This window comes from Metopolophium dirhodum, chromosome 4 (genome assembly GCF_019925205.1).
Source record: "Metopolophium dirhodum isolate CAU chromosome 4, ASM1992520v1, whole genome shotgun sequence".
NCBI classification, from domain to species: domain Eukaryota; kingdom Metazoa; phylum Arthropoda; class Insecta; order Hemiptera; family Aphididae; genus Metopolophium; species Metopolophium dirhodum.
The window spans coordinates 21702118-21722326 of NC_083563.1; the positions used below are offsets into that span (position 1 = coordinate 21702118).

A 20209-nucleotide genomic window follows, 5' to 3' on the forward strand; every position below is an offset into this window, starting at 1 on the left:
ATATAGGACACTCATCATTTTTACGTTCAAAATATAAAAACAATTTATTCTCGTGATTACTGCTTTGATGAAAATATACAATTTTTCATAATACAATAGTCAATAAACAATATTCACCACTAAAAATACTTGATATTTAAAAAAATTCGGGGCCATCGACCTCCTCAGTTACGGCACATACTTTGGTTTTACAAGTAATTTTACATTGACAATATAATATAGGAACCCCAGACGGCCAGACCTCACGATAAAACTTCAGAACTTGGATAGTTTCACGCAGATAGTTAGGTATCGATTATTGAATAATTAAATAATATCTCCACATTAACCTGGGTATTTGAAATGTGTAGATTTTATTGATATTGATCTAATGATTTCAAGTAGGTACCAATATAGTTGCTTGTATATATTTAAGTGATACTGTTCAAGTTGAATCAATATGTTATAGGTTTTTTGTGTAACCGTGCATTTTAATTCAAATTATGTGCTTGTTTTAAATGTAGGTTAAGTATATAATAAAATGTAGTAACTGTGATCACAACTCACAGTCCTGCTTATAATTCCTTAAATAAATAAAAATTAAAACAAATAACTGTTTAGCGTTTACTTAAATAAACTTGTTTTTTCCTTTAAAACACAGGTACTACATTTATTTTTTACGACGGAATTTTATAAAAGCAAATGCATTATAACTATATCCTCATAATTAATTTTTCTGCAAATTTCATTTTCAATGTTGAAAATAACAAAACTATTTAAATGATTCTCTGTTGATCGCGATCGCAATTTGTTATCCTTTTTAATGTTGAAAAGGACCTTTCAGCTGAACAGTTTGAAGCTGTAAAACATAAAAAAAACTCTTGAAACTACCTATTTTCTACATAAGGGAATATATTACTTATATTATTTTATAGTTTTCCTTTAACAATACATACCAATTAGTGATTTCCAAGTTCCAACATTGTATACGTGCAGGAAGTTGTTGTATAGTTATTACTCGGCTCATTTGAAAACGTATCATATTTGGACTCAGTTTCACTTGGAAAATTGGAGTTTGATGGACGTGGATTATCAAAAAAGGAGTCAATTTTGCGGTTTTTGAAATAATGTTTTGTTCTTTTTCTAATTTCTATATAAGCAGAACACCACTTTAACGTTTTCTTCCATCACTCATTTTGATTAACACATTTAAATGAATATAATATAAAAAATAAAAATTACACATAAATACGTCAGTCTGATCAACGACTCGTAATCCATGAATGTTTGTACATACACATTACACAACACATATAATAATAATTATCGATGATCGACGGTCAATAATTGCACATATAGGGCTACCTATAGCCCTGGTTAGCCCTAGGGTAAATTTATTGTAAATACGTCCCTGTATAATAGGTATATAGTATACATTTTAATATTATATTATCATATCTATATCTATATAATATATAATTATATAAATATATATAAGAACTTGTCATGACTGAATGACTGACTAACAGTTTCATCATCGCCTAGCTAGGTAGGTATGAAATTTGGTTAGTAGTTTCGTTTTATGATGCAGATAAGACCCACTAGGCACTAAGAAAAGATTTTCCAAAATTCGTGTCCTGAAAATGTGCTTACACAATGATTTGAAGATTCGCGATGATCATTTTCGAATTCTTTTTCGGTTATAAATAGTTGCCATTGGTTCAAATTATAATACCAACATTAGTATTTATTTTTGTATATAAATGCGACTGTCATTGGTTACATATTTTATTAGTTATACCTATTATTTAACTCAGTGGTGTAGCCAGGATTATTTTTCGGCGGGGGCTGATCAACTTTTATACTTTTACACATTAGACGTACTAGCGTCTAGCACAGATAGATAGCTGAAAAGTGTTAATACTTATGGTACATTTTTAAATATTTTAAATACAATTTAAGATTTTTGAGAAACTATCATAGACCATTAAAATAGTTTTTAAATTTTCTCAACATTTCGGGGAGGGGGGGGGGCTGCAGCCCCCTCAGCCTCTCCCGTGGCTACGCCACTGATTTAACTATTATAATAATATTAGTAGACACACTTTTTAACGTAGCGATGAATGTATAATACATTGTGTATTGTATTTACAATAATATGTATGTGTTTTTTTCTGCCATCATAATTTGAGGATAGGCTGGTGTAGTAAACTGCCGCTGTCACAGTTCGGTTGCTCCACGCTTCTTTAACGACGAATGCACGTACATGTCGTGTATTGGATTGGAAGACGTTTGAAGTTTGTTAAATGAATATTTGAACACAATGTATTAGATATGATAAATGATTATTATATTTATTATCACAATATAAATAATATTGGAATATTAAGTTAGTTATTACATTTGTCGACAGAATTGATATATTTAGTTCAGCACTAATCCGATGCCAATGGCAGCATCAGTGCCCTGATTAGGAGGAGTGATATTGTTGTAACCACCTGGACTCTGAAACGACGTTTTTATGTAAAAACGTCGGATTATTAAACATGGGAATTAAATAATTAAATTCTGAGCGGACGGTTTTCTCAACGATTCTGAGCAGAAACTGTTTGTCAGCCTAGGATATTTTATATTACTCGTATATTTATTAATTAATTATTAATTATTTGTCCGGTAAATTGAATTAATATTTTCATATTTGTATATAATAATTAATAATATACCTACTTTAGATGCTCCAAGTACCCTCGAATAATATTTTAAAATTACAACAAAATAACTAAAAACCATTCTTGATTATTTAATATGTAATTTCATTCAAATTTGAACTTGAAAGATCTATAAAAAAAACTGTGTTAACATATTTTTTAGATTTTTTTGATTACAGAATTTACTATTTACTTCTTACGTAGTTACGTGTACCTTATTTTAAATTTTCAATCCTTAGCTATAAAAGACAATGCTTCACTGCAGTATCCACCTACCTAAGGAACACGAACCCCAGAAATACGAATTGTTCCATTTGTTTTTTTTTTATGTAAGCTATATATGCTAAGCGCATTTTATCAGCGAAATACTGCACAACCATATTATAAATTGGTTTTAATTAATGATTTTAGAGGATCTTTATACAAGCTATATTGTCAAGGGGTTCAATATAATGTCTATTTACACTTTTCACCCAGAAAATAAAAGACGAATTTGTGCTACTTTTAAAACAATACACTCGTATCTAAACTGACCTATTTTTTTTACACTTTGCTGATTATTTCATATGTGGTAAACTGACAATCGGACTGATTATAGGCGATTGACAATTTTGTATACCTATCTGATGTGGTTCCTTTTTAAGTATTACTTATTAGGTAATGTAATTGTTGTGGTTTATAATGGATTATAACCACTATTATACCTGTCTATTAATTTATGAATCTAAAACAAGTTAACAGTATCCTTAATGACCGGTTGGATATCTTAGATTTAATTATGACTAATAATTGCGTAGATTGCATACGTCTAGGTAGTTCACTTACACCGTTAATTGATTCTTTACCCACCATTGGATTTTATTTTATCCATTTCTACACCTGAATTTCTTTCCGAAACATCATGTCCAGTTGTTTTTAATTTTAATGCATGTAATTATAATGATGTTAATCTGTTTCTCAATAGCATTGATCTAATGTCTAATTTGATAAATCTTAATGTCGATTTAGCGGTTCTTAAACTAAATGAAATTATATCCCATTCGTTTGATATGTTTGTTCCTAAAATTAAATTAAATCATTATGATACGCATAAATATATCGGTCCAATCCTATTTTGAGAAAATTAATTAAACAAAAAAAACAGGCACATAAAAAATATAAACTTACTAATTCACATTCAGATTACATATTTTTTTCTAACTTACGTAATAATTGTAAAAAATTTTCTTTTCGAATTCATGCAAATCATTTGTTAAAAATTGAAAATAATATTAATATCAACCCGAAGTCGTTTTGGAATTATATTAAATCTTTGAGATCTAATCGTTCTAATATTCCTCTTTCAGTATTTTTGGACAATATTTCTGCGAATAATATGAATGATACCATTAGGTTATTTGCTAAATATTTTTCATCAGTAGGTATACACAATAACTAACACAACTAATATTATAGACGATTATAATAATGATTTATTTTATAATCAGTTTCATAATTTTAATTTTAATTCATTTATTATTTATGAATACGAAATTATAGATTTTATTGATTCACTTAATGACAAGGCAAGTATTGGGCCCGATGGAATTCCTACAATTTTTTTGAAAATGTGTTGTAAAACTCTCATTAAACCTTTATATTATTTATTTAATTTGTCTCTATTCAGTGGAATATTTCCTCTTTGTTGGAAAAAATCTTTCATTTCTCCCATATATAAATCAGGTGACAAACAAAATGTGAAAAACTATAGGCCAGTTTCGAAAATGTCAATTTTGCCAAAAATGTTTGAAGCTATTATCTCAAAAAAATTATCAAATTTATTGTGTAATAATATAAGCTTTTCTCAACATGGATTTGTACCAAAACATTCGATTCAAACTAATTTATTATTATATCATAATTATCTTGTAAAAGCTCTTGATCAAGGCTTCCAAGTAGATACTATTTATACGGACTTTCAAAAGGCGTTTGATAAGGTGAATCATAATTTACTATATCATAAATTAAAAAATATTGGTATAGGTGGGAACTTTTTACAATGGTTATTTTCGTATCTTTCTGATCGTACTCAAGTAGTTAAAATTATGTCTTATGTTTCTGATGATTATCCTGTCTTATCAGGTGTTCCTCAGGGCAGCCATTTAGGTCCTTTACTATTTTTAATTTTTATTAATGATCTCCCACTAGTCCTTGATTGTTCTATAAACATTTTATTATTTGCGGACGATGCGAAGATTTTCTGTAAAATTAATTCTTTAAGTGATGCAGAATCTCTTCAGTATAATCTTAATAAATTTCAATTATGGAGTAAATTAAATTTTATTACCGTTAAATATTTATAAATGTCATACGATAACATTTACACGTAAAAAAAATCCCATCTTTTTTAACTATAATATTGAAATGTGTTCTCTCACTAGAGTAAAAGTAATCAAAGATCTTGGTATTTAGTTTGAAAGTGATCTTTCTTTTAAAACGAACCGTGATATGATTATTAATAAATCGTTTAAGATGTTAGGCTTTATTAATAGAAATACTAAAGATTTTAAAAATCCGTTATGCTTAAAAATCTTGTATACATCTTTAGTTAGATCCAATCATGATTTAGGCTCCGTAATCTGGTCATGCAAATACTTGACATATATAAATGATTTAGACAATGTACAACATAAATTTTTAAAAAGGATTTCATACTTATCGAATATTCCATTATCTAGGGACTCTCTCCATCTAACTCAAGATTATATTGGCCTTGCTTCTCTTTCACTTAGACGGAAATTAACTGATATTATGTTTGTCTATGATCTTATTAATTACAATATTGTGTGTCCCGAATTGTTGTCTGAAATCAGTTTTCGAATTCCATATCTAATTACACGTAATTCAGATTTATTTTTAGTTCCTCATTATAAAACGAATAGTGGTACCAATTCTTTTTTCCCTCGAGCTTTAATTTTAGCTAATAAAATTTGTATACATTTAGATATATTTTTTCTCTCACGCAATTGTTTTAAATCTAAATCTATGTTATTATTAAATAATATTGATTGATTAATATGAAAAAAAAAAAATGTTTATAATGTAATTATAATTTTATATTTTTATTACTTTTAATTCAGAGTTAATTTTATATTATTTTTATCTGTTTTTGTTAGGTTTTACTACACTTATTTAGTTGTATACAAATAATAATGGTCTCAAAGGGGGTTGATACATAGGCGCACTAGGGTAAACATTTGGGGGAACTACAGCCCACCTAAAAAACAATTATTTGTAAATAGGGAACCTATAGGCCATAGAGGACTTATATCTAACCCAATAAGTGGTATTTTTTTTGGGGGGGGGGGCTAAATCGTAGCCCCCTAGCACCCCAAGTTCCACCACTCGGTTGAAGACATAATAGGTGAAATTTTAAATTCCCGTCGGCGAAACGGTGGCGGCGAGATTGCTCGGCGGCGAGATGTCCGTCTGCAAAACGGTGGCGGCGAGATGTCCGTCGGCGAGTCGGGTGGCGGCGAAACGGTGGTGGCGAGATGTCCTAGACCCTATATAATAATGTTATGATAGTTTGATATCATTTCTTTTTCCTGTGAATGGTAGAATTATGTGATCATTATTTTATTATTTGTACGAATGCTCGACAGTCGACAGACGTCAGTTGTTTTCGTTGCTGTATTCACATTTAAGTGTTGACAACTAAGAAACATTGGTGAGTCTTATTTAATAATAATAAAATATAATATACGAATTAATAAATAAATATTACCTTCATGGCTTCATTACGTCATTAAATACTGTAATATAGTAAATAGTGTTAAAATAAGAAGACAAGAAGTAATAAATAAAAATAATGTTTGTAATTTTGTTTATAAAAATATCCTTTAAAATTGTCAAATTGTAAAGGGCAAAGTTATGATAATGGGTCAAACATGATCGGTCTCTATAAAGGTGTTCAGTCCAGAATATAACAAAATAATCCAAGAGCTTTCTTTGTACCATGTTCTGCTCACAGTCTAAACTTAGTTTTAAGAGATTCTGCTAAGTGTTCTACCAAAGCGATTACATTTTTTGGATATCTTGGTAGAATATATAATTTATTTTCAGCGTCAACTCGTAGATGGGACATATTTAAATCTCACTGTAATCTATACACTGTAAAACAATGGTCCGAGACCAGATGGGAAAGCCGGATTAATAGTGTTAAAGCCATACGTTTTCAAGTAAAAAATGTGATGCATGCATTAAGTGAAATTTTACAGACGTCCGATGACCCAATTACTAAAAGTGAAGCATTATCATTGTTGAATGAAGTTGGAAGTTTTGAATTTTTATTAAGTATGATTATTTGGTATGAACTACTTACAGAAGTAAATATTGTAAGTAATAATTTTCAAAATCCTAATATGCAATTAGATGTTTCAACTAACATGCTTAAAGGTCTTATTGTATTTCTTGAAAAATACCGGGACAACGGATTTGAAAAAGCAATGGAAACTGCCAAACAACTAGCAATTGCTATTGAGATTGAACCTACATTTAATGAAGTACGTTACAGAAAAAAGAAAAGATGTTTTAGTTATGAAAGTGTTGATGAAACCCTTCAAGATCCACAGCAAAATTTTCGCACTCAATATTTTTTAGTTATTTTGGATTCAGCGATTATGTCAATGTCAAAGCAATTTAACCAAATAAATAATTTTAATTCAAATTTTGGATTTTTGTATGATGTAAGCAAGTTAAAAACTATGTCTGACGAAGAAATTCGAAAACATTGCCAAGATCTTCAAATAATTTTAACAGAAGGCGAAGATAAAGATATAGATGCTATTGATTTATTTGAAGAATTTCTCATTCTTCGAGAGATGGTTGATAATAATATGACAGCTTTACAGACATTGACATTGGTTAAAAAGTCATTGGGTTCATTTTCAAACGTTGAAGTTGCTCTAAAAATTTTATGAACAATCCCGATAGCTTCAGCAGGAACAGAAAGAAGCTTTTCAAAATTAAAATTAATAAAAAATTTTCTAAGAAATAGTTTGTCACAATTAAAATTAGCTGGTTTAGCATTAATCGCCATAGAAAGTGAAATGGGGGACAGTTTAAGCTTAGAAAATATTCTAGATACTTTTGCAGCACAGAAAGCTAGAAAAAAAATGTTTTAATTTAAACAATTATTATTTAATCACCCTTATTGGATATTTGAATTTGTATTTTATACTTATTGTCTTATATTTTTTAATATGCTTAATTTTAGTCTTTTTTAATCTTTAATTCAATAACCTATAGAAGTATTGACTCTGACTATGTTATATATTTTGTTATAATAACTATTGACAGTGATGAAAATATAATATATTTAATAAAAATAAAAAAAAAAAGCTGTTTTGTTATTAATTACACTATGCTAAAATATTTTAATTATGTATTTACCAATGAAATATGGTAATTTGGATTTAGGTCCGGGGCCTCGCGTTTATAACTTGCACAGGGCCTCGCAAATCATACCGCCGGCACTGCTTGGATGAACATAATAGTTTGTGTTTTATAAACACTTATAAGGTATACATTTGATAAAAAATGATTAACTATTTAAAATATTTATTACATGGTCATATATTTTGAACTATTATTATATAAATCTGTTTATGTATATCAGGATATTTTGAAAATATCAACAGCTAGTTTATCAGCAGAAAAGCTGGTCTTAAAGAATAGTCTACCAGCCAGCTTTGTATTTGAAGACTTGAAAAATCAATGTTATAAAAGTTCATTTCCAAATGTCTATAAACTAGTTCAAGTGGGAATAACAATTCCAATTTCTTCTTCAACGTGTGACCGCTCCTTCTCAGCTATGTGTAGATTGAAAAACTGGTTACGCACCACTGCACCAGTATGGGCCAAGAAAGATTTACTAAGCTATCTACACTTAGCATTGAGAGAAATCTCACCAATAAAATAGAGGGGGAAATTATATTGCAAAAATTTGCAATATCAAACAGAAAATTAAATCTTGTTTAACATTAATAATTACTTATTATTATTATTGTTATTGTTATTGAAATTGATATTAATGATTACATATTATTATAACTTATAATATAATTACTTTTAAAATATTTGTTTTTATTTTCAATAAAAATTTATAATCATCGCAATGCAGTTATTATAGTATTAGGGGGATTTGGGTGGCTAAGCCCCCCACAGGTCTGTGTACCATAAATTATTCCAGCACCCCCTAAATTCACAACCTATGTGCGCCTATGTTGCTATTGAGTAACTTTGGCTGATTGATGTTTCGAAGTAATACAATTTTATTTGTTTTATTTTTATTTATTTGACTATTCATAATTTTCAAATTCAGAGTGTGACATGTGTGCTGGTAATCCGGGAACAGTTATGAAATTCCGTTAAAAAATGCACTACTTAATTTTACAATTTTGAAATTTAAATGTTATGTATTAATAATTAGTGTATTACTGACAATAAATTATGTACTAGGACGGTTGGCAAAGATAAAGTTCCATATCCATTTCAGCAGCTCATCATTGAAGCCCCCAAATTTCTTTGTACTGATCAAATCAAGTATTTAGGTAGATATATAAATAAAAAAATGCGCATACTTGAATGCAGTATTAGACATTAAGTCAAAATTGCAAGTCAATCAAACGACTTACTTTTCGAGTTTTGCAAGCACATACACTGGCTGAATTTTTATATATAAGAATATTCTTGCATGTTACCCGTTTGTAAATGTATAGCAATGTAAGTTGTACTTCTTTTTATATTCTTTACATTATTATCATGAATGATGTATACCTAAAGATTTTGTTGTATGGAAATGTGTACTGATCATAAATGCACAATAACAACATTGTGTGATAATAAGTAATAGGACAACAAATAATGAATAAATAATATTTAAAATACAAAATAAAAACAAATAATATATGCCTGATACATCACATGATTTGGAAATAAAAACAAATATTCTTGTAAGCGGTGGTAATAATAATAATTTAAAAATATAAAATACATATTATAATCTATTCAACACAATGTATAACATAATCTGGTTAACTTAAAATATAAAATAAAATATAAATGTATCCAATGTTTAGACAAAACAAATTAATAGTAGAATATCCTCAATATCAGCTTATATTTTCGCAGGTTTGACTACTGGATTGGCAGTTATTATTTTTGCCTCCATTACCTAAAAAATTATAAAATTTAAGTTAAATAACAAAACCAATAAAAAAAGTTATTGAGATATCAAGTACAAACCAACAACATGACAGACTTCAACATTAGCACCAAATTCCATAAGTTTAAGTAACCAAGAATATTGTCTTTCTGATAATTTATCATTGGGCCCTTTTACTTCAACAAATATGCACTAATGGTCAAATTAACAGTAAATGGTTAAGCAAAGTAATATGTAAATAATCCAACAGGGCTCAAACTCTATAACATTAGCTAATTATTTTGAGATATCTTTAAGAACCATAGAATAAGCTATAAATTGGTTTTATGCATTAAAGATGATTCCAAGTATAAAATTGTATCTGTTGCATATTTTTAACATTTTAAATTTTTAATGCTACTTCTTAAGTTTTGATACCAATTTGTTTAAAATTTGATTTATTTTATGTTTTTACTTTTTTGAATGACAACATACGAGTTTTAATTAAATTTTTCAAAGTATTTTGATACATAAAAATTGAATTTAGGGCGAGTAGTTTATGAGTTATAAGTATTTAAAGTTTAGATGAGCGGAGTGGAGTGGTACGGGCCACCCCGCAAAATGTTTGTCCACTACTCCGCTCATCTAAACTTTAAATATTTATAACTAATAAACTACATAAATAAGTTGAAACTATGCAAAAGAATATTTTCAAAAAACATTTATACTTTTTGAAATAATGAGTGTTCAATCACACTGTATACTTTAATGGCTTATTATGGTATGTAGCAAATATTTCAAGATTAGTTGTGTTATAACTTATATATAAAGTAGAAAGTACATTTTAATGCTATAAGATCTGAGACGTGTATACTTATAAATAAATATCATTTTAATTTAATCACATATTACCTTATGCCTAAAAACATCCCAAACAACAAGGTCTGGCATACCATGCAAATAAATTCTGCCATCTTTCAATATTTGATCTCCAATTGCAAGGAACACTTCTATTCCAACACACTCTAACAATGTCTACAACCAATAATGAATAAATAAGAGTTACAAAAAACTAAATGTTAGGTTGAAAACACATCATAAAAATGATAAGCTTACCCGGCACAAAGGTAAGTTATCAACATTCATATATTTCCAATTTACTACAGATTGAGTATCATAGTATTCATCACAAGACTTTTTCAACATATCACATATTTGATCAACATTCATTTGTTTCAATTCTGCCATTCGGTCCTAAATTTATTTTTATTTATATTTTAACTTTTAAATCTATTAAATCCAAATAATTGTTTTTAATTTACTTTAATTTGTTGTTCTCTAATTTTATAGAAATGACGAGTTCTCCAATCCAACGGGCACTCTTGATATGGGCTGATGAAGAGAACATGTGGTGTATAACTACCATATATTATTTCCCAAAAACATAGTAAGAACATTGACTTTATAAGCTGACCCTCGTCATGCAATCCTATAAATATAAATGTGTAATGTTATAAATGATTTATTCAATATATTATATGAAACATAAATATATAATTACTGTACATAATTGAATAATTACCATTCATAAATCCTTGACTTTTATAGTGTGATATGGCTAATTCTTCAACAGACATGTAAAGTAAATCACCATTCTCAGTCTTCTTTGAATATACTTGCTTACGACCAGATGAACCTCTAAACCAAAATATTATAATTTATTATAAATGGGACAAAAAACTTAGTTTTTATATAATATTATTTTATGTTTATGATGAAAAATATTGTTCTTTAGTTAAATATACAGTATCAGACTTATTCCACTTTCTAAAAATATAATATTAAGAGGACGTCACACGGGCATTTGTTGTCTCCGTCTTACAAACGTACATGGCAAATTTTATTTTCACAATAATACCGTTAACTCCATAATTTCTAAAAAAATTAAAAATATATTTAAATTAAATTAAATTAAATTTTTTTAATTTAAAAATAATGATATCAATAAAATCCTCAGAGATGCCCTAGATAATATTCTTATCCTTAAATTTTATAAGGGGTAAATTCACTCCAATTTTAGAAATTACAGAGTAAAATAATTATGAACATAAAATTGTATGTGTGTAAGATTAAGACAACAAATGCCCGTGTGGCGTCCTCTTAAAAGGATTTTTTCATTTCAAATTAAATCATACATTTGCATTACAGTTGTAAATACTAAATAGAGTCATAGATGTAAGATGTAGTGCCTAAATCAATGTCTATCCACAACCATTTATTGCAAACAGCCATATTATAATCTAATTATTAGCAAAAAATACATTTAGTACATTATTTTTTTTACAAAAATACTGTTTTCAATTAACAATAAACATATTATTTACACTGTTATTAACGTATTGTTACAATTTAAAATTATGTATAGTTAGTAAATATAAAATTGTATAAAAGTTCAAGTTTTGACTAATAGTTTTAAATATCTATAATTAAAAAAAAAAAACTATAGTTTACTTATAGTTAACTTACTAAAGTATTATTTTTAAATAATACAAATAATAATATTATGTTGTATGATGTGTATAATGTTATGAATTATATATTTGTCTAACTACACTTATTGAGATCAAATTAATGGTTATTTTTAAAATATTAAAATAGTAAATGTTTACTATACTTTTCTTTGACTGAAATTATTTGTCCATTTATTGTTGTACTGGGTGGTTGTTTTTCTGACTTTGAAGCAAAACTCAATAATTCATTTTTTAATTCATTATTCAACTTCCTGATTTTTCGATTTGCATACATCACTGCTCTTTTGGACAACATCTGACGACCCAATTCAGTCATATTGTCATCCTTGAGGCCATTAAGTATTATATTTGCTGCCTAAATTAAAAATTAGAAAATATACATTTTTAAACTCAGAGCAAAAAGTGAGGAATATAATGGTTTATAAAATTTTTTCTAAGAAGTATCAATGTATAAAAATTGGAATTTGAGTAAAAGTAGTACGTACTCTGAAAAGGATATATTATATTATATATTTCACAAGCTCAATTATTCTGTCAGAATTGTTTTTCTGATACTGGTCTCTCATAAGCTCACAAAAATATATGACAACCCCCAACTATCTAATAATGTATTATATTATAATATTATGAATCAACTTGTAGATAAAATTAAAAATTACAATAAAAAAAATGTACTATACTCGTTAATAATGAAAAACAAAAAATTGTATATAATTATAATTAAAACTAAAAAATTATGCTGGAGAACAATTGCTCAAAATAACCTTTATAAGGTTTCTGGTTGCTTAAACAACTTATCCATATAAATACGGCCAAAAAGTATCACTGATATCTCTTATTTTCTCATTTGATTGATTCCTATTACAATATAAGATACATTTTTATAATTTATAATGTTTAATAGCATGGATATAATTATTTTTTAAGTTTTTTACAGATCAGTATTGTTTTTGCAATGCCATGATTTATCAATGATTTAAATTTATCATAGTAAAACTCCACAATCTTGCATTGATATGATTAAGCAGAAGATAATATTTAATGTTAAAAAATTATCTCTATATTCTACTTGGTATTGTTTTATACTTAATATTACTTTGATATACTTACAACATCTAATTGTTTATATTGTGATTCAAAAACTTTGGCTAATTCAATATGTAAATCGGCTTGTTTAGATATTGAAAATTCCTTATGTTTTAATAAAAATTCCAACACTTCTTTGCACAAGTCTTTATTACTATTACATTTTTTTAATATTGTTATATTTTTGAACAATGTATGGGCGTATACAGATATTGCAGAGTATTTACGCATATAGGTAGGTATTTTTAATAGTGATTCTCTGAATATAACAAAACAAAAACCAATATAAATATATAATATATGCAAACATAGTTTAAAATGTAGTTATTTATAATATTAAGTTATCATTTAGTCATGTTTTATATGTTAAAAAAAATACTCACACAATGCATTTATCACATACAGCAGATTTGAATTTTTTAAACACAGTACACAATACTAAAATTGCATTTTCATGATCTTTTTGCTCTAAAAGTAACTGAACTTCATGACGAAGACTCAAAGCAATTTTGTACCTAAAATTAATAATATATGTTAAATTTAAAATATAAAAAAAAAATAGATGGAAAATTATTAAATTATCTACTGATCCGTCAATATGTTTAAATACATTTTTTACACTGTGTAATCATTAATAATTACAGTATTTGAATATTTTTACATAAAAAGAACAACCAAATAAATAAAATATTTACTCAATGTATTCATCATGTAACTATTTTAGATCTAAAATCAAGAAATAAATGTATTGATATTACAATAATATTTTTTTTTTTTTTGTAAGAATGTGTAAGACAGAAGAAAGATCTTCAATATGTTTTAATTATTTGATATTTAGATGTCTGAAATCAGATATTAGATTAAATTCACTGTGCTACTATACTTTTATACTACTATAGCTTACAAATGAAAACATTGACATTAGATAAAGCTGCAAGTCTGATTCAGACATTAAAGCATTCAGTTCAGAATTTGAAAAAAAAATTGTACAGGTGTCTCTACATTAGTTACTACTTTGGAAGTGACAAAAACAAGCAAAAGATCAAAAAAATTTTAATTGTACCAAGAAGACAATGGAATATTTCAGAATAATCCATAATTCTGATCCTGAAGTACCCATAATAATGTGACATTTTTTTTAGTAGGTACCTAGATAATTTATTTTTATTTCATATAATACGAAATTTGCACCCTTCGGTTGGTAGTACCAAAGGAACAGATTCCAGATTAATTGATCCCCCTTCCCTACCAACATAGATTTATACTGTCAATATGAGTAGTAATGATTTAGTTTTTGTATTGGATCTAGATACCTACTAAAAAGTAATAATCAGCAACTGAACAAATAAAAACAATTAATGATTGTTTGTTAATAAATAATAGTGACCTTAGTGGTATTATTATTATTACTACAAGTGAACAAATAGACTCAAAAAGTATTTATTTTTTTTAAATTTGAATTATATAAAAAATCTGAATCAAAAAAAAATATAGAATAGTTTAAAATATTTGTTTTTCAAATAAAAATTGTAAAATTATATTAAAGTAAACAACTACAATTTTCGATTTAAAAATGTATGCTGAAGTTTATTCAAATGAGGATTCTAGCTTAATTCAAGACGACCTTAACAGACTATGTGATTGGTGCCTTTCTAACAGGCTTAAATTAAACACTTTAAAATATTTTAAAATGTTATTTTTTCGTTCTAAAATAAAATAGATAATGACTATTATATATGTGGTGATAAACTAGTTGAAATTAATAGGTATCATGACCTGGGTGTGGTATTCCAAACTAATTTATTATGTTGTTCCCATATTGAATATATTTGCTCTAAAGCACTTAGAAGTCTTGGTTTCTTAATCCGTGATAAAACCGATTTAATACCGAGCTATGTCTTAAAACATTATATACCTCTTGGTTAGACCAATATTAGAGTTCTGTTTTGTCCTTTGGAATCCCTCACATTGGCCTTATTGAAACCCTTAAGAGAGTCCAAAGAAGGTTTATACGTTTCATCGCTTATAAGAGAAAATTGCTAGTCAACAGTTATTTTTCATCAACTACTTCTTTATTGTCTATTCAGGCCAGCCTAGATTTAGATTCCCTTACTTCCAGACAATTGTATGCATAAGTTAATAAATGTTGTTATATCCTATCCGGACCTATTACACTCCTTAAATTTCTATGTTCCTCAATATAATTCACGATTCTGTCCTACGTTTTCTATTCCATTTCACCGTACTACTTATGGCTACAACTATCCCTTGGGATTTGCCAGGCAATGCAATGATTTAAAATACTATGATTTGTTTTATACATAAGATATTCATACGTTAAACCAAATGTCCTTAATATTTTATTGTTGTTGTTGTATTACTAATTGGTTGCTTTATATTTATTTGTTACTATTATTAATATTAATATCATGTACTCTATTTGTATAATGTTTTTATGATGATATTATATCTAAGGGGCCTTACCACCACGTCTTTTTTTGTCAAAAACTACTGTTTCTAATTCCAATGATACGTGTCGACAATTATCACAATTTTCATTCTGAAAAAATATTTGGATTGTCCGTAATATATACAAGGGAAAGATTGAGCCACATTTTTAATTTTTGTAATTTAAATTGCAGTAAATATTGTAAAAAATTCAAAAAAATTCACAATTTCCAACTTAAATATTTAACTAACTAAATACAATTTTAAAAACGTGCTTTGATCGATCCCTCGTACATGTTGTGGAAAAAAGTAATATTTTGTCAGAATGCAAATCGAGGTAATCGCTGCGACGTATTGTTGGAATTATAATCGTATGTTGGACTGAAAAATAAAATATTTTTCATGATCACAATATTACATACATGTACATGCGAATGCGTGCGAGAGCCCTCTGTACCGGTAAAATTGACCCACATGGACACCACACACACACTAATAATCATTTACAACTAACACATAGACCTCGGGTGGCGATGACGAGATTAGAAACTCCTTAAATCAATGCTATAGCGAGGCCCCTTAAGTATTTATGATTTACTATAATTTATCTTTACTGTACTTGAGCCTTATAGGCGTTTATAACAATAAGTAAATAAATAAAAAATAAATAAATTTTAAAATATGCATTTAAAAGATAATAATATTTTATATTACAATAATCCACCAAAAACAAAAATGATCAAAAAATATGTTTAGTTTTCTACATTTGAATTGGCGTTTAATTCGTTCAACCCGTTAATACAGACATTTTTCAAATATCTTCAACTGCTATTACATTATATTATTTTACAAACAATACTTTCACTAATAAGTGAAACAATTTATATAGTAACTACTTACATTTCAAAGCTATCTTTTGAACTGAAATTAACTGAAACTCGTTTTGTTTCAAATGTAGGAAATTTTAGTAAATTTTTTTCAACCATATAAAATTTATTAAAACAATCACGAAATCTGTCCTTTTCATCTCCAATAAAATAAGGGTACGATTCATATATTAAGCAGCTCATTATATCATCTCTTGACGTATCTGATAGTTTCAAACAATAGCCAATTATTTTTTTAACTCTAAAATAAAAAAAACTCAAAATATAGATACTTATAATTAGGCAAATTATGCAAAATAATATAATAGCCTTAATAGGACGCTACCCATACATTTTTTGTCTCCATCTTACACACGCATGACATACCATTTTGTCATTCACTAGTTTCAATAGTGTGCTGTTAATTTTGATATTAGGGTGAATTGACCTATTATAAAACTTTTAGGTAAGAACATTATCTGTGCTTAAGCTTAAGTATCAAAATAAACAACACGCTATTGAAACTAGTGAACGAAAATTTGCTATGTTGTACGTGTGTAAAGGGGGACAACAAATGTATGGGTAAATGCATCCTCTTAGACTAACCTTTCTTTTAAATTACTGGCTGAATTCCCACAAAATGTTCTTTGATTCTTTACATGTTTAATAAATGATTTTATCATTGCAGGTTTAGTCTGACTATTGCTGGAACTTAATTTAATATTGAATACCTTTTGTAATTCTTTAAGTTCATGGGATTTTAGAATATTTAGTAGGCAGTCAAGTTCACAAGAAGTAACATCTGAAAATCAAAAAAATATAATAACTCATAAATTAATTAAATGATAAATTATGTGTGTGCTGTGTGCTACATACCTGTATTTATTAATTGTTTGGTTGCTAATGATTCTAAAACACTATCAAAATTATGACATAGATTTAATTCTCTATACTTTTGAAGTCCATCAGGCCCATTTGCACGAATCCATCCATGTTTTCTAGATATCAACCTTCCATAAATCTTAAGTTCATCATTAGTTGCACCCTCAATTTTTTTCATTATATCTTCTTTGCCAAAACAGAAGATTTCAGCTTTGAAAACAATTAACTTAATGAATCTGCTGTATGTATCGCCACCAGAAATATCAACTTTATTATCTAAGTATTCCATAATTCTTGGACTCGTCAAAGGAGTATTATTTATGCTTCCATTTTTACTTGGAGTAACTTGTCCTACAATATTTAACTCTTTTACTATTGTTTTATTTGAACGTGGACTTTTAACAGCTTTTCTCTTTGGACTTGATTTTTGCCCATTTGGAAGGCTTAAGCTAACACTATTTAATTTTGGTGATTGAACTTCAATGTTATTAATATTATCATTTTGATTTGGGGTAACTTGTCTCTCGATAACACTTTCCTTTAGTTTGTCATTTTTATGATTTAAACCTTGTTCAATTGTGATTTTTGATGGTGGAATTTTATCATAATATATTATATTTTTACAGCCGTTTGTATTGTTTGCAACAAACTCAGATTTAATACAGTTTTTCACTGTAGGATTCATATTTTCCTCATCGGATTTGTGGTTAGCTGGCAAAAAATTATTACCAAGATCATTTATGGGTTTGAAAAAAGAAGTTATTTTTTTACAACCTGCACTTGCATTTAACAGTTTTAATTTTTTGGATGGTGTAGAGTTATTTGAACTACATCTTTTATTTGGAGATGATTTGATAACATTTTTATCTTGTTCAGAAATATTAAATCGCTTAGGATGAACCTTAATACTTGGAGATAATAAAATTTTACTTTTTTCAAAATTTGATTGTTCTATTTTAACAGGTGTTGTCTGGTTAGTTTGAATATGTTCATTTTCACTAATTAGTAATGGTTGCTGACTAAATGATAAAAAATCTAGTTTCCTTCTAGTAGGTGAGCAGTTATTGGATTCATCAAACGCCAAAATCCGAGAAACAGAATCATGTCCTTCACTTATCTTCTTAATTTTACTTCTTTTTGGCGTAAATGGTGAAGATGAACCACTGGATGGTAACATTTGAGATGCGGGCAACTTTGATGGAGTTTTAAATGGAGAATCCATATTCAGTAGGTATCAAAGAGTTACCTCTTTATTTGTGAGCCGGAAATTGTAATAAAACAAAAACAAAAGCAGAAAAAATCAAAATAAAATAAAATTGATATTAATAATAATGAAGTATGATGTAGGTATATACAAAAAATAAAACTATATAATAACTATAGGAATATAACAATAATTAGTAAGCTGAGGCTTACATACACCATTAGAGCAAACCTAACTTGTATTGAATGTATCATTATACAATTTATAATTTATACATTATCATTAACACAAGTGTAAAATTAATAATTATTAAAACTAAAAACAGATAAGCATTAGTAATAACAGAACAATAACAGAACGGCGTGCTAACAAAATTTGGCGGGTATTGTATCTGAGCTCTTTGGATTTATATCACGAAGATATCTTCTAAGACCGTGATTTATATAAATCATGATCATAAAATGATATAAATCACGATTCACGGGCCACGGCTAGAGACACTATGCCATGCTATGAATACATAATGACGTAGATAATACCATATAAATATATAATAGTATAATACCATAGATGATAATATTATATATAATACATACTATAATACATACATATATAGTAAATCGCAAACTTCACCCTAATAAGGGTAAAACTTCCAAAATCATGATTTGCTCAATTTTTTAACTTGTTGAAATACGTGTTTCTAAAAAATAGCGGCTAAGTGGATGTCGCTCTGCTGTACAGACGTACAGTAGATTACATCTTTATGAGTGGGTGACTGTAATAGTGCAGTAATGACTGGTGTTAAATATGAATTTAATGATATACGAATATAATAATATCATTGTATACGAAAAACGAATCTGATCGGAGACGGTTTGTCAGCCTAGGATATTTTATATTATATTTAATTTGTTATTATTAATACAGTACTACGGTAGCCGGTTAAGTAAAATTATTATTTTTTGTTTATCATCATATTAATTGTACCTAGATAATAATAATATACTTTAGAAGTTTCAAGTACCCACGAATAATATTTTTAAAATTTAACACAAAACTAAAATCGTTCTTCTTCGTTTAAATATCTAATTTCGTCCAAATTTGATCATAAAATTACTAGGTATAAAAAGAACTGTGTTTTTATATATTTTGGTTACAAAATAACCTACTTACGTGGATACCTGTTTTAAATTTTCAATCCTAATAGCTATAAAAGTTGAACACTTTAAACATTCTTAACTACAAAATCATTTTTAAATTTTATAATCTGAGTGTTACTGCTGGGTGATTTCTATCTTCACGTCTCCACGCCTTGTATT

At 27.5% G+C, this 20209-nt stretch overlaps 2 protein-coding genes across 2 annotated transcripts; one reads left to right on the forward strand and one right to left on the reverse strand.

Moving 5' to 3' along the window:
- The first annotated feature begins 6919 nt into the window (after positions 1-6919).
- Positions 6920-7648, forward strand: LOC132943598 (uncharacterized). The gene has a single exon (XM_061012629.1). It carries the CDS (start codon positions 6920-6922, stop codon positions 7646-7648), a length of 729 nt encoding a protein of 242 aa, XP_060868612.1.
- Positions 7649-9713: 2065 nt separating this feature from the next.
- Positions 9714-19191, reverse strand: LOC132943529 (fanconi-associated nuclease 1-like). The gene is made up of 12 exons (XM_061012566.1): positions 17681-19191; positions 17411-17606; positions 16839-17066; positions 13874-14005; positions 13515-13749; positions 12548-12759; positions 11456-11571; positions 11196-11362; positions 10990-11127; positions 10786-10908; positions 9975-10086; positions 9714-9903 (listed from the first exon to the last, which is right to left on the reverse strand). The coding sequence occupies exons 1-12, from the start codon at positions 18906-18908 to the stop codon at positions 9842-9844; spliced, it is 2949 nt and encodes a 982-aa protein (XP_060868549.1). The 5' UTR covers positions 18909-19191; the 3' UTR covers positions 9714-9841.
- Positions 19192-20209: the final 1018 nt, after the last annotated feature.

Excerpts from the sequence above, each read along its gene's own strand:
- LOC132943529 (XM_061012566.1), bottom strand. The coding sequence starts at position 18,908 with ATGGATTCTCCATTTAAAACTCCATCAAAGTTGCCCGCATCTCAAATG. Across the intron at positions 11,572-12,547 it reads ATAATTTCAGTCAAAGAAAA|AGGTTCATCTGGTCGTAAGC; the intron begins GTATAGTAAACA and ends ATTTTGGTTTAG. Across the intron at positions 10,087-10,785 it reads GGGATGTTTTTAGGCATAAG|TGCATATTTGTTGAAGTAAA; the intron begins GTAATATGTGAT and ends TTTGACCATTAG.
- LOC132943598 (XM_061012629.1), top strand. The coding sequence starts at position 6,920 with ATGCATGCATTAAGTGAAATTTTACAGACGTCCGATGACCCAATTACT.